Genomic DNA, 15,561 nt, shown 5'->3' on the forward strand with positions numbered 1-15,561 from the left:
AAGAAGTGGGAGAAAATGGCTAAAAATGGCAAGAGTTTGTGATACGAAATATCAAAAAATATCAATATGGGGCATTTGCAAATCGATCTGAGCCAAGGGATGCGAAATAATTTGTCTGTTACTTCATGTGCTTAACACCTAGTTTTGACATTACTCAACATGGCAAATTGGCCACCAACCTTTTTTTCTGTATATATTCTTATATTTGTAAGAACTAATAATGTAATAGAACCTTAACAGAAAGTGGTACAAAAAAATAATTAAACCGAATTTCAAAAGAGTTACCTTCATTAGTATTTCTTTTTCCTTTTAAAGAGTTGTGATAGTATTTATTACCGTGCACATTTCAGGTTATATATTTCTTTTTTCCTTTTAAAGAATTGTAATAGGAAAATGGATTGATATGGTTTAAAGTAGGACCGCATTTGACTACCTTAATATATCTAATTTAACCATGAACTCCTAATTATTTGGAGATTATTTAATTTAGACAAGTGAAGATCTGATTTGACACTACTTCCATTCCAGCAGTTTGATTGACTAATTTTTTATGGTATAAATCTTTTACCATAGAAATTTAGATCTACAGCTATTTACATAATTCAATCTTAAACAACTAATTACTTACAACTCATCAAAAGAAGGAAAGAATTAAATAAAAAAATAAGGGGCGTAAAAAGGAAACCGACAAACCGCACCAACCCGATAATCCGAGTAAAACCGAGAAAAAAAATTCGATTATGGTTTGGTTTGATATGTTTTGGTGTTGGAAAAAAAAATCGAGCATAATTAGTTTGATTTGGTTTTAACTAAAGAAAGTCAAACCGAAACCAAACTAACTCAACATTACATATATAGAAATTTTAGATATATTTAATATATAAATATAGTTATTGTGATGTAATTTATAAATATTTCTTAAACTTTTCATAATTTTATCTTTTAAGGTATTATTTCAAGGTTAGACTTAGAACTTTTGAATGTCCAAACTTCCAATAAGTTTTATATATAGCCATTAATATTAGTAACTTAAATAATGTTAACAAAAGCCCAAACCAAAATCAAATCAATTCTAATGCTAACAAAAGATATTCAATTCAATACTACGAATGACAATGTATTGAATATGTATTTTTAATATCATTATCTATATCTATATATATATTAAAGCAAGAAAGTTACCATATATAATTGATATTATGGTTAAGCCAAGTGGCAAGCTAATAAATGTCATTAGTATATGGTAACTTTATTCTATACTTGACTATTTTAGCTCAATACAAATATATATATATATATATATATATATATATATATATATATATATTTAAAAGATAATTTTGAATTTATAGATAAAGTTCTAAAATTCGAATTTCAATTTAAAATAAAATTTATCTTTTTTTATCATGTTTTCATACTTAATTCGGTTAATGATCATATGCAATCATGTTAGGAACTTTTGTTATTTCTTATAATTATTTAAATACTACTTCGCCTCTAGCAACAAAAAAAAATACTCTATCTAACTATAAAACTCTTTCACATTTAAAATCCTATAAGTATACTTCTTTGAAACACTGTAGCTAGATTTGAATAAAATAAAATTCTTTTAAAATAAATGTAATATATAGGGTACACATCTATGTTTATCTAAATAACAAAAAAGAGTTTACAAAACCAAATAAAAGTCTAGTTACATATATAATAAAGTAAACATACATGCTAGAGAAAGAAACATCACAAAATCAGTCAATATTAAAAAAAAATATTGTCTCTTTTTTCTTCTTGAAGAATATTTGTTTGAAGAGTCAATTTTCATAAATGGACATCAAACAAATAACAAAACTTTGGTTATACAATTGCTATCATTAATTTTAATTTAGCACATTCAAGGAATTGAAGGGTATAAGCTGAAATCCCTTCATTTAGCTGTAGTCGAGCCAATATTGCAAGGGTATAATATTTTTTTCGATGAAGAATATTAGTTTTGAATCATTAGATTACGTGAAAAGTTTTTTTTCAAACTCAACAAGAGATAAATTGGTTTCTAATTAATAGTTTCTATAGCGACTTTTAAGTGTAACAAAGAGTATATATAAAGAAAAAATTGGTATGACGTGAAATATATATTTTTAAATGTAAAAAAAGTATTTCGAAAAAACTCTTTACTGTTTTTAATTCATAGATAATAAAAAGATAAAAAAAAAATTGGACGTTAGTAGAGAGTTTTAAAATTATTATAATAGAAGTTATATCATGGATAAGCTCAAAAAAATCGAAATCTTATGGAATATTTACATAATATTCGGCCATATTTATTGTTTACTTTTTATAGCTAATATAAATAGATGATATACTAACAACACACAATTATACACATATTATATATAAATTACACATCATTCAATTTTTTTAATTTAAGTGGTCGGGTGAGCACCTATTTAAGCTGATTAGATAAAGCCAAAAGAAAAATATGAAATAATTTCAACCAAAGACTAAAAATATAATTAAAGTTCATATGTAGACAATTTTTATTAAAATTCATCCTTTTATAGTAAAATAAATTAATTTTTTGTAACAAAAGAAATAATGACATAAAAAAATAAGATAAAAGAAAATAAATATTGAAAAAAATGTTAGAAAGATCTAAAAACGAGAAATAAAAGATGACAACAAATTTCTTCTTATGTTTCATCTTTGTTGAGTATAAAAAATTTAAAATTTAATCTCATCGATTTCAAATATATTTTTTTTCGACTCAAATACGTAGATTATAAGATAAGGATATCTTTGAATATTTTTTTTAATTTACATTATGTGTCGTTTTTAAAAAAATTACTATTACTAACAAACTCATATGATATTCGAATTTAAATTGGAATGCTATTTGAGTAGTTTGCATTGAGGTTAAGCTAAGTATGGTATTGAAAAATAAACTACTTGACAATTTTAAGACAATATATGCAATGTTTTATAATACTAATAAACTAATTTAACATTTAACGATTCAAAGAACAAAATTTTTGTATATATAGGGTATTAAAAATTCAAATTCTGGGGCTAGAGATATCGATAAACTTAAAGTCGAGTCATACTGAAATAAATTAGGCCAAAGAATTATTTAAATTTTTTGGATAACCGATTAAAGTGAATTTTAAATTAAGGATAATATCTTCACTTGCATCATTATAAAGATAATTATTATAATATATACAAAGTTTTAAAAATTGAAATTTCAAAATAGAAATATTTTTTGAAAAATAAAATCATACCAAATAAGAGTTCAAGTCGTAGTATAAGAGTCACGTCGTAATCAAAGAATCACTTATATCGTGTCAACCTTTGTGCTTTGCCATAAATATGAGTTATTATTTCACTTTGTGGCTATTTTTAGATTCCAATGACACCTATGAAAATAGTGCAAAAAAAATTATCACTACAATAATTGAGAAAATGTTAGTCTTTTTTTCATGTAGTGTTTCTTAATTAATATCTAACGATTATCTATAATTATTTAGAAGGTTTAAATGTTAAGGTTATTTACATATAATTCAAATAACTCAAATATTTAACATGGTTAATGTCAGATATCAAAATGGAGTAAAAAAATTCACTAGCTAAAGAATTTTTTATATTTTTAGATAGCCAACTAAAATGAGTTTTGAACTAAGAATAATATTTTCAATTACATTATTATAAAAATAATTATTATTGAAAAATAATGTTTTGGAAACTGAAATTTTAAGAAAGAAATATATTTTAAGAGATATCAACACACCAAATAAGAGTTCAAGTAGTAGTAAAAGAGTTAAGTCTTATCGAAAGAGTCATTCATTATCTCAGCATTTATTGTTTTGCCATAAATATGAGTTATTATTTTGCTTCCTGACTATTTTTAGGATCCAATTAGACCGGCAAGAATTGTATCAAAAAAGAAAAATAGAAGAAATGATTAATTTTTTTCATGTAGTTAATATCCAATGATTATCTATATTTACCGAGAAAGTGTAAATTTTAAGATTATTGCATACAATCCAAATAACTTAAATATTTGACATAATTAGTGTCCGCGCATCCGCGCGGGTACTAATACTAGTTAAGATAAAAATGCATAATTTAATTTTATTTTTCTTTAGCGTTTAGTCATGTAGTTAATACTCCCTTATTAGTCTACTTATTTTAGCATAACTTAATACTTTTAGATTATTCTTATTTTTATTATGTCCTTTTAATTATCAATATTAATATTACATAATTTTATTGTCTTTATTGTTGAATATTTTAGGATAATGCCATGACACATCTCATATTTTGTATTATTTTCTTGGAAAATACCTTATATATCTTACTAGGATTAAAAAAATATTTTGAGCACAAGTTATATGTTTTGTGTTATGAAGATTTTACCGGAAAAAAATCCGAATAACCCGAAAATCCCAGAAAAACCGAGATTGAAAAACCTAAATTTTATTGGTTGGGTTTGGTCTTTAGATTTAATAACCAGACACATTTGGTTTTGTTTGGTAATTATAAAATCCGAACAAATCTGACTTATGTACACCCCTACAACATAGTATAAACCTCCACAAGCAACTTGTCCGGCTCATTTGGACCCCAAAAAAAATGTCTATCTGATGATGCTACAAACATTTGGCTCGATGTTTTTTTTTTTCAATAAGAGCATGATTTAGAAAAAATAAAGAATATGTTTTTTTAAAGTAGATGATGAAGCATATTCCATTAACACTAATATACGAGGAGGCTTACACATTTAACTGTAGGTTAACAAATAGGTTAAATTAGTTGTTCCAGTAGTGTCAAAGAATAATGGTCTTTTACGCAGTAATCTTAAGTTAATTAAAAATCAGCAAAGAAAGTAAATAATTTTTTTTTAAAATCAACATATGCTACAGTATTAAAAAATACATAAAATAAGATTTTGGGCTGGCATGGGGTAACTTAAGCTCATGTGTGAGCTGGATTCAAAGACCCACTACCATATGATATGTATAAAAGGAAGCAAAAAGAAAGGAAAGAAGCATTAAAAGAATAAATGTAAAAATTAAGATACCCCCCCCCCCCCCAACCACAAAACAAAATAGGAATAATATAATTATCCCCTGAATTCTGTTTCTGTTGCTTTCTTCCCGTTCAACTCAATAACAAGTGTTGTTAATATGGTATTGATATATAGTACTACTTGATTTTTCAGATACTGTTAATTGGCTTGGCTTCTTGTTGGTAGTGGGTCAGTGGTGAAATCGATGTCAACTGTCTCTGATCAGTTTCCAGTGGGACTCCGGGTGCTTGTAGTTGATGATGACCCTACTTGCTTAAGGATCTTGGAGAAGATGCTCAGGAACTGCCATTATCAAGGTATTTAATCACAAAAAACTTTATTGGAAATTTTTAAGTCTTTGTGGTTAAATTTAAGTCTTTGTAGTTTCTAATGATGTGTCCATTTGATGATTGATTCAACATTTGCTTTTTAGAAATTTATGCTGGGAAAGAGGTGGTTTTAGATCTCTCTTTGGATGTAAGATTTAAACTTCACTTAATTGGTTTCTAGGGTAATTTTCAAAGAAAAAAAGGGCAGCAGCCCACAGGGTCCACGGTTGTGATATCGACAGCCTACTCTAATGCAAGTATTAGTGGATGCTTCCACGTCTTTAACTCGTGACCTATAAAGACAACTTTATCATTCCTCCAAGGCCTCCCTTCCTAATTTTCAAAGAAAAAGCAAACTTAATATGTAGGTTAGTGAGTTATTTTCCTTTTTGTTGCTCTTGCAATTAATTTTAGCTTATTGTATGTTCCAGTCACCAAGTGTAATAGGGCTGAGGTTGCCTTATCGTTGCTCCGCGAAAACAAGAATGGATTTGACATTGTTATAAGTGATGTCCATATGCCAGACATGGATGGTTTCAAACTTCTTGAGCACATTGGTCTGGAGATGGACCTGCCTGTTATAAGTGAGTTTCCTGTTTCATTTAGTTAAAAACTATCATGTCTTTAGGGTTTAAAAGCTATTTCATCTTGTACTAATTGGGTGGATTATGACTCAAGTGATGTCTGCGGATGATAGTAAGGATGTGGTTATGAAAGGAGTTACTCATGGTGCATATGATTATCTGATCAAACCGGTGCGGATTGAGGCGCTGAAGAATATTTGGCAGCATGTTGTTCGTAAAAAGAAGCATGAGTGGAAGGACAACAATTACGATCAATCTGGAAGTGTGGAAGAAGGAGATCGGCAGCAGAAACTGCCAGAAGATGCTGATTACTCATCTTCAGCTAATGAAGGAAACTGGAGAAACTCGAAGAAAAGAAAGGAAGAGGAAGAAGAAGCTGAAGAAAGGGACGATACAGCCACATTAAAGAAGCCACGTGTTGTTTGGTCAGTGGAGCTTCATCAACAATTTGTGCAAGCTGTGCATCAACTTGGAATTGACAGTATGGACTATTTTCTCTTCTGTTTACTATATTTAACCTTTTATATTGTTATGATATTATCCCTCGTTGCTCTGTGTGTTCTGGATGTTAGCTTTCTTTTGCATGTACTTTCTCCACCTCATTTTTTCTGTATTTACTTGTCTTGTAATCTGTTTCCGAGCCGAGGATCTATTGGAAATAGTCTCTCTACCTTCATTAGGTAGGGGTAAGGTCTGTGTACAGACTACCCTCCCCAGACCCCACCTGTTGGGAATATACTGGGTATGTTGTTGTTGTTGTTGTACTTGTCTTGTAATCTGTTAACATATTTCCCACTTGTTGTATATGGGTGGGTTCTCCCTTAAGTTCTTTTCTAGTATGAGTTTCTTTTCATTTGTAAAGAATATTAAAAAGTCTGATTAGAGAAATGTAACCTTACAACTGGCAGAAGGAGTTCTTGTCAAATAATTATAATTAGCCTAACCAAATGTTTTCTCGTTTGATGTCTCGTGCCTTCTTCCATCCTAGTCTTGGGTGGACAATGAAGGGGGTATATTCAATTTAGAGACCTCGTTCCAGCGAAGTGGATCTGTAGCTTCTTTCCTACACTTCATAAGAATATTGTCTTTTCCATTTCACTAGCTTCAAAAAACACTAGGTTATTGGGTGATTGTGTGTTGGGGAGTGGTTTGTTAAAAATACATACATGATAGCCAGAGGCGGATCTGGGATTCAAATTCTATGGGCTCAACAAGGTTCTTACTTCCTAGCATTGAGCCCATTATATTTTTACAGATATTAGTTCATATCTACTATGTTTTGCAATTTTAGTGGACTTTTACGCATAAATTTGTGCTCCACATTGAAAGTATTGGGTTCAAGATAACCCGGCAACTCTAAGCTGCATCCGCCCTTGATAGTTTAAGTAGTACATAGTATAGCATGAGCTATGTGAGATTTAGGGTTTTAGCCAGGAACTTTGGTTTGTTCAGATGTCACTTACTCTGTCATATCAAATTAAGTGTTAACAGAAGGTTGAGATTATTCTATTTGTAATTGGGAGTCCAATCATTACATCAGATAATTTTATACCTTTCTTTTGAACCATCAGTCATAGGTTAATTTCCCAGTATGATATGGTAAAAGAAAGAAAAAGGAAACAATGAAATAAAATCTGGATATAATGAAAAGAAAGGATTAGAAATTTTGGAAAAGAAAAAGAAACAAAAATTAAATTGGAAGAAATGAAAATGACTGAGAAAGTAAAATAAAAAAAAAATCTTGACTGTCCTAAAGTTGTCATAGTTTCTTTCACTATATAATCTGGTTATAAGAAATTGTATAATTTTGTTGTGCTGTCTTTTACTGTACAATTTGTTTTATGTGAACTCAAAATTAATACTTATTGACATTTTTGTTGTCTATTCGTGCTAAATGTTTCAATATTGGATATGGATGCAGAGGCCGTTCCGAAGAAAATTCTGGAACTGATGAACGTTCCTGGACTAACCAGAGAAAATGTTGCTAGCCACCTTCAGGTAATTTTAGACTTTTACTTTTAACCCTTTTACAGTGTCATGCCCAAGAAATTTAATTGCCCAAAGTCATTGTCTTGGTAGTTTTTTGCATTTTGTGGTAGAGAAATGTTTGTCTAATTTCTTTAGCAGAGCACTCAATGGTGGCAATCACTTTCTGCAGAAATATCGGTTGTATCTCAGAAGGTTGAGTGGTGTATCACAGCACCAGAGTAGTTTGAACAACTCGTTCATGGGACGCCCAGACGCAACCTTTGGCACAATATCTTCCCTCAACGGGCTTGATCTTCAAGCTATTTCTGCCGCTGGTCAAGTCCCTGCGCAAAGTCTTGCTACCCTCCAAGCAGCGGCCCTAGGTAGATCTGCTGCTACAAAATCTGCCATATCTATGCCCCTAGTAGATCAAAGAAACCTTTTTAGCTTCGAAAATTCCAAGTTGAGATTTCCAGAAGGGCAACAACAACTAAATAATAGCAATAAGCAAATTGACTTGCTGCATGGAATCCCAACCACCATGGAGCCAAAGCAGCTTGCTAATTTACACCACCCTTCCCAGTCCTTCGTGAGTATGAATACGCAAGTGAACTCCATGGCACAACATAATAATCCTTTGCTTTTGAGAATGTCCCAATCACAACCTAGGGCTCAAATGCTAAATGGAGCGAATAATGGCCATCAAGTTTCGAGGCTTCCATTATCCATGCAGCAACCTTTGTCGCCAGAGGGGATACCTGGTACTGTCCCAGCACAGAGTGGTATTGTTGACAATGCACGAGGGAGCGTGTACAATCCAGTCTCCCAATCATCTTCAATGGTAGATTTCTCGCTAAATCAAAGCAAGGAGTTGCAAAGCTACAACTTTTCTCTTGGGAGTAATAATTCAGGGATGCCCACTTTGACCAATAGAGGGATGCTTCAGGAAGAGATGAACTCCGACATCAAAGGATCTAGAGGATTCCCTTCTAATTATGATATGTTCAATGAACTCCATCAGCAAAAATCACAGAACTGGGATTTACAGAATGTTGGGTCAACCTTTGATGCCTCTCATCATCCAAGTATACAAGGAACTCGGGGTGTCTCATCACAATTGTTACTTCAGCAAGGGATCTCTTCAACACACCACAGTGGACAAAACAGAAATGCTCCTAGTGGTAAACCATTGTACTCCAATGCGGATGAAAGTGGACATTTTAATCCTATGGGTGGACCACAACTTAACTCTCTTGGTGGAAATATGCTTGCTGTTAAAGCTGAAAGATTTTCCGACTCAGACTATCACAGTACCATTTACCACGAGCAATTTGGACAGGAGGACCTCATGAGTGCCTTCTTAAAAACAGGTTAGTCCTAATTTGTTATCCTTAAAGAAGATAGCTTCTAAATCAAATTTTGTAGTTCATGACTTAACTCTTGTAGCTAATTTGGATAACTTCTATTTGCAACAGCAAGGAAATGTTGGACCAGTTGAAACTGAATTTGGCTTCGATGCATACACACTGGACAATCTTCCTGTGTGAGATGTGAACAAAGCATAGTTGATGGCACTGAACATATAATTCAAAGTAACTAGTGTACATAGTTGCCGTTACAGCTGAAAATTTCCCTATGAACCAAAATGAAGGAGTCTCAGTTTTCTATTCAGTTGTAAGGTCTCAAGGTTGCTGGTTCTTATTGGAAAAGAACTTAGCAAGTATGAATATCAGATAGATCATAGAAGGGTAAATGTGTATGATACTACTGCATGGTATGCAAAGGCATACATGCAAAGTTTTGGCTGGTATTGGTAGGTGATTTTAGGAGAATCACATTTCTTTGGAGTATTTTGTCAAGGAGTTCTAATCGTGGGGTGCAGGCGCTAGATGCAGGGATATTCGTAAACAGGAAGGTTAAGTTCTAACTTCAATAATGCAAGTTTTCTTCCCTTTCACTTTTAGGATTGATCTTTTAATGTACAGATTTCATTTGAAATGCTTATTAAGATAAGTCTGGATTCATATAGGTGTTCATTTACCTGGTCATTTCATGTTCTATTTTTGAGGTGTGCAGCTCACACTTGGAGATGTATTTTCTATGTATTACCTATTTCTGTGTAGGTTTAGCGAAGTTGAGTTATGTACAACTCAAATATGATCCTTTTTTCTGCTTGCCAAACACTTAGCTCTTTGACTTTTACTTTTATATATCGAAACAAAATCATATATACTTAAAATTTTATTCGTCCCAGGGCTTTATAGCAAAGCTATGTATGGGAGATAGCTGTACACCACAGAAGAATTCTTGGAATATCATTTGGAATAATAGATCTATCAAAACAAAAAGACAGTATCATCTGTTTTTTGTAAAAGAATTGGCTGTTTATATAGCTCTTTGTGAAACTGCTAATCTTGATCTCTGCGCTTTTATGCAGGCTGTCTTTTATTTCAATTGTTTAAGAAAACAATTTACTCCGGAAATATTTCTTAATCGATCCAAAACAAAAGATGTAGATGCAAAGCTAAAATAGAGTGAAATGACTAAAAAGACACCCCTTGTAAGGGAATTTTTGCTCAGCTACATTGACATGTTACCACGTTAAGAAGGACAAATTTGCTAATCACAAAAAAAAATAGAGACTGAAAATTAATTACAAGTATTAATCAGGTGTTCAAACTGAGGTATAACGTATAGTCATATGTTGTCTGGAAAAATAATTCCAAATAAGCAGATTACAAATCAAAACTTGCCAAAAATACCTTGTCCCGAGTACAACAACAACAACAACAACAACCCAGTGTAATCCCACAAGTGGGGTCTGGGGAGGGTAATATGTACGCAGACCTTACCTCTACCCCGAGGGGCAGAGAGGCTGTTTCCAGGAGACCCTCGGCTCAAAGAGGCAACAAGAGACACTATATTAGTACTATCAATAGACTCATAATAAAACAACATAAAGTACCATAAAATCCATAACATAACATAAATACCATAAAAACAAAGTAACAACAATATAAGAGATATAGGAAATACGAGAAAGATGTAAGGTATTAATACACAGGAGATAAAGCCCATCATCAGTAGTTGATCAATAGCATCCTTCCAATTGATTCATTCTTTAGATGATGGATGCAACCAGGTTTTAATGCTGCTGGTGAAACAGTCTTTTAATCAGATTATGTCAATGTGTACCTTGTCCCGAGTACACATTGACATAATCTGATTAAAAGACTGTTTCACCAGCAGCATTAAAACCTGGTTGCATCCATCATCTAAAGAATGAATCAATTGGCAGGTATGGAATAAAGAGAGTGTCGCATTTCACTGCTATTGTCGCATCAACATAAAAACCACAAGTGCTAGTATGGAAGTAGTTACAGTAAACGAAGATATCCTCCTAGATGAGCTGCTTGTTGGGAGTATCTTTGGCAATGAGCACTCTTCTCCATTAAAGTATACCTTTGTTGGGAATCCATCACCGCCAGGAATGTTGATTCCAGGGATATTCTTCTTTGTGAATGAGATCACTGATTGTTGTTTCCCAGGTACTCGGGGATCTTTCTCTGGATTAGCTCCATCTGTTTCTGCTACTAGATAGTTCAAGCCCTCCAGGCCTTGCATGAACAAGGTATTGTTAACGCCGTCTAATATAGTTCCATTGAAGGAATACACCGCATCAAAACCAAGGGCTGCTTTATCCAATTGCACCGCGGTGAACCAATCAGCAAAAGAAGTATCATCCCAGTTAAAGAGGGTGATCCTGGCAGACCATCCACCCCTATAGTCTGTGAATAAATGCCAGTTGATGCTGACACCGCAGTTATCTCCGCATGGCAATGGGTTAGAAACTGGAAGATGATTAATATCAGCCCAGGCAAGGGACATCTTGGTTCTATTCTCAAATGGGACCAGAAGAGCCTGAGATGGTAGGAGAAGAGCAGGAGCTTTTGCACTACATGTCCGAGCGGTATTAGAAGGGCAACCACAGGAGCATGTTGGACAAGGAATGATAGATTCATTGTAGAAAGCAGAGAAAGATACACAGCATCTAGGGCTTGCTCCTTTTGGTTGGGTGATGTTGCATACAACTTGCCAGCTTGCAAATGCTGCTGTATCGGGTAGCAATCCACTAGGATCAGGAAACTGGCTGGGGCTTACACGGACTGGAGGTCCACATTTATAATCTGGATTCAGTCTGCCTTCAATCTTCCAATTCTGAGGAGGAGTGAACGAGGAGCGATTGAGATCCGGAGGCATTTTAAAGACGTTTATCTGGAATGCTGAAGCAGACTTGCTTGGGTCCATGGCAGGTGGCAAGATCGTCCCATTTCGGCAACAGAAAGGTATCATCCCCAGCTTTGTGTCATTGGTCTTTTCCAGAGGCAGATCAATTATTGTTGGCCTTCTCTCACAGTTCAATCCATTGGAGAAGTCAAGGCTCTGATAAAATTTTCCCTGTGGCCCGAAAACGCAGTCAGAAGTATCAACAACAGAGGGGTAAGCACCCTTCATTTCCCAGATAAACTCATCCTTCATCCAGTCCCAACTTAGTCTCCAGTTATCAAGGCGGCCGAGGGGGTTATGGTTTGCAATCTTAACCTGTGCCCAGTAATTTGAATCATATGTTCTTAGGATATCGTACATAATTGTAAGATCCCCATCTTTCCGTGGACTGAATTCCTCATCCAATGTCAGATTTGTCTTGAATTTTGGGTCTTTAGCGCAGCATACTTGCATAACACTCTTTCCTGAACAATTAAGCATAGAAAATTCAGATATGCTACAAGTGTACTTAAAAAGAAAACGAAGAAGAAATTACTCAGGCAGACATAAATTTTCCAAATACTATATGAAGTAAAGTTATAAACTACCAAAGGTTTTTTTTATAAAGAATCCAGGAGAAGCTTGAAATACCAAAAGTTATTGACAAATCAAACATCCATGAATTTACTGAAGAAAATTTGCAAAAGATCCATTAGGAATTCTAGGTAAGACAGCCAACATCAAATTACTGATAATCTATATAAACTATATAAGTACCTCTTAAGAACTATCACAATTCAGACATAATGCTCCATCCAAGTTGACATAGTAATGAACCAAATTCTCCAGAAAATTATTCGTCTATGTAACCGTCCTTATCACTCTCGAATAAATCTAATTTGAAGGAGGAATAGTTCTTAAGAGGTAGATCATCAATTGTTTTTTAGCTAATAATTTTAGTAAGCAATCATCAGTGAACCAATTTGAATGTCAAATTATTTGAAGCAACAACGATGACCAGCTTATGACCCTCACCGCAGAATTCAGATCTAAACAAACTAAAGCAATTCCACTTTGCAAATAGCACAAACAACTAATCCATTAAAATTCAAACATTGACCTAAATTTCATAACTAAAGCAGACAAAATAAAGTTACATAAACAAATCAATCAAATTATTCAAAATATGTCTGCAATAAATGAAGCATTGCATCTATTCATATTAAGAGGTGCACAAATGAATTTAAATCGAATCCATACCTTGGATAGAGGGTTTAGGGCAAATAAACCCATCATTGACCAAAGAAATATTCGACGGCATAGGGACATTGGGAGACCCAACTCCAAACTGGGTACCCGTAATCTGAACCTGCACACTCGTTTGCGTAGCATCTCCAGCAGTTTCAATAGCAGTCTTAAGATCCGCATTCGGAAACCCAGCAAAGACAGTACCATTACCAACTTTAGCAGGTAAAGAAGAGCCATCAGCAAGAACAACATTAGAAGCTGAGACCAAAAGCTCATCGTGTTGAAACCCAACAAAGACTCTCCATAACTTTAGTTCGTCAAGCCCGTTGTTTGTTATGCTTAAAATGGACTGAAACTTGTAGGGTTGATTTTTAGGGTCGGAGGGTTTGATTTTGGATCCGGAAGTGAACACGTACTGTAGGAATATGCCGTTGCAGTCGTCGGATGCGGGAGCCGGAGCTTCGGCGACTGGAGATGTTTGTCCGGCGACTTGAACGGCGACGGAGATGAGGAGAAAGAGAGAGAGAAATGTAATGGGTGCCATGTTCTTTGAATGTGATTTCGGATTCAAAGACATTTTATGTCTGAAAAATGAATTTTATATACGTAGATATGTTTAGTCGTGTGCGTGTCTATGTAAAACGCGGAGAGGGAAAAAGAAAGGAAGACGAAAGAGTGTAGACAGCTTAGGTAAAGCTGTGCTCTATAAATTAATTTTCTTTAAAAAAGTGAGGTTTGAAGAAAAAAACAGAAGAAGGTTTTTATTTTTATTCCAACTCAGTTTATGTGATTTCACTTTGATGTCAAACTTGTTTGACTATTTCTTATTAGCAATATTATTTGTTCTAATCTTCATTTGAGTTTATTTGACTCTTCAAAATTTGGTATGAAAAGTTTCTAACTATAAACTAAGACAGAAGTCGATATAAAGTGACATCTCCAAATATATTCTTATTACAAGAACATGTATGTTAATTCAGACAAAAAATAAATTCAATTGAAGTAAATTTGAGAATTCTTGGTTTCAGCATTTTTATCTAGATTAAGTGGGCGTTTGGACATAAGAATTGTAAAAAAGAAAATCAAGTAAAATGATATTTGAAAATTAGAGTTGTGTTTGGACATGAATATAATTTTGGGTTGTTTTTAAAATTTTGTGAGTGATGTGAATGGAAATTTTGAAAAACAGTTTTTTGGAGTTTTTCAAATTTTTGAAAAATTTCAAAATTCATATTTAAGTGAAAATTAAAAATTTTATGGCCAAATACTTATTTCGAAAAAAACTAAAAAAATTTTTGGAAAAAAGTAAAAAAAATTTATGTCCAAACGGGCTCTAAAATATGATTGATATTGTGATGTTTTCTTTCTGAATAATTCATTAATCATCCTACATAAAAAGTAAAATTATCGTCTTACAATTTTTGTATTTAGTCAAATATTATCGAATAAAATGAGATGAAATGAACGGAGTAGCGCTGTAGTACAGTGTAGTTTGATGTTTGGTTGGAATGGGATTCAAATAATGTAATGATAACGTGGCGTCTATGAATGGGTAAATCGCTGTTTCTTATTCTAATTTATGTTAACCTATTTCTTTTTTGTCCGTTCCAAAAAGAATAACTTCTTTCTAAATTTGAAAATAATTTAACTTAAACTTTCAATTCTACCCTTAATGAAAAAATTTTATAACAATACAAATACTCTACCCCTTTTTTGACTTGATTAGAACCCTAAATTTAAAAATTCTTCAATTTTTTTTAATTGTGTACCCAATCAAACAAGTTAGACCTGAATTAAAGCGGAGAGACTATTAGATTTGAAAATTGAAGAGTGGATGTATGCAAATAAACGTGAAGTGGGCCCACCGTTACTTTGGGTTACCGTTGAGAAGAACGTTGTTTGATTCTTTCAAAAAAGAAATTGGATTTTGTAAGGCTGAAAGCGAAATGCTTGTTTTGCTATGCCTTTGGAAAAAGTCATCCTGCGGATTGATACTTTCAAATATATTTAGAGTGTGTTTCGAATGGAGGAAGATATTTCTACTGAAAAATATTTTTCTAGGATATAAGTGATTGTTGTTATGAATAGTTTGTACCTTGGATACTAC

The 15,561-nt window shown here is 33.0% G+C and overlaps 2 protein-coding genes across 3 annotated transcripts; one reads left to right on the plus strand and one right to left on the minus strand.

The window, feature by feature from the left end:
• The first annotated feature begins 5,030 nt into the window (after positions 1–5,030).
• Positions 5,031–10,121, plus strand: LOC107802370 (two-component response regulator ARR1). Of its 2 annotated transcripts, none has more exons than XM_016625851.2 (6): positions 5,031–5,376; positions 5,820–5,972; positions 6,067–6,453; positions 7,894–7,970; positions 8,131–9,310; positions 9,416–10,121. In XM_016625851.2, the coding sequence occupies exons 1-6, from the start codon at positions 5,265–5,267 to the stop codon at positions 9,436–9,438; spliced, it is 1,932 nt and encodes a 643-aa protein (XP_016481337.1). In that variant the 5' UTR covers positions 5,031–5,264; the 3' UTR covers positions 9,439–10,121. The 2 variants fall into 2 exon arrangements, with proteins under 2 accessions (XP_016481337.1, XP_016481338.1); XM_016625852.2 differs by having other exon boundaries at positions 8,131–9,304; positions 9,411–10,121.
• Positions 10,122–11,169: 1,048 nt separating this feature from the next.
• On the minus strand, positions 11,170–14,175 carry LOC107820433 (COBRA-like protein 7). The gene is made up of 2 exons (XM_016646719.2): positions 13,467–14,175; positions 11,170–12,691 (listed from the first exon to the last, which is right to left on the minus strand). Exons 1-2 carry the CDS (start codon positions 14,029–14,031, stop codon positions 11,271–11,273), a joined length of 1,986 nt encoding a protein of 661 aa, XP_016502205.2. The 5' UTR covers positions 14,032–14,175; the 3' UTR covers positions 11,170–11,270.
• Between the last annotated feature and the right edge of the window lie 1,386 nt (positions 14,176–15,561).

This window comes from Nicotiana tabacum, chromosome 7 (assembly GCF_000715075.1).
Source record: "Nicotiana tabacum cultivar K326 chromosome 7, ASM71507v2, whole genome shotgun sequence".
Taxonomy (NCBI): Eukaryota; Viridiplantae; Streptophyta; class Magnoliopsida; order Solanales; family Solanaceae; genus Nicotiana; species Nicotiana tabacum.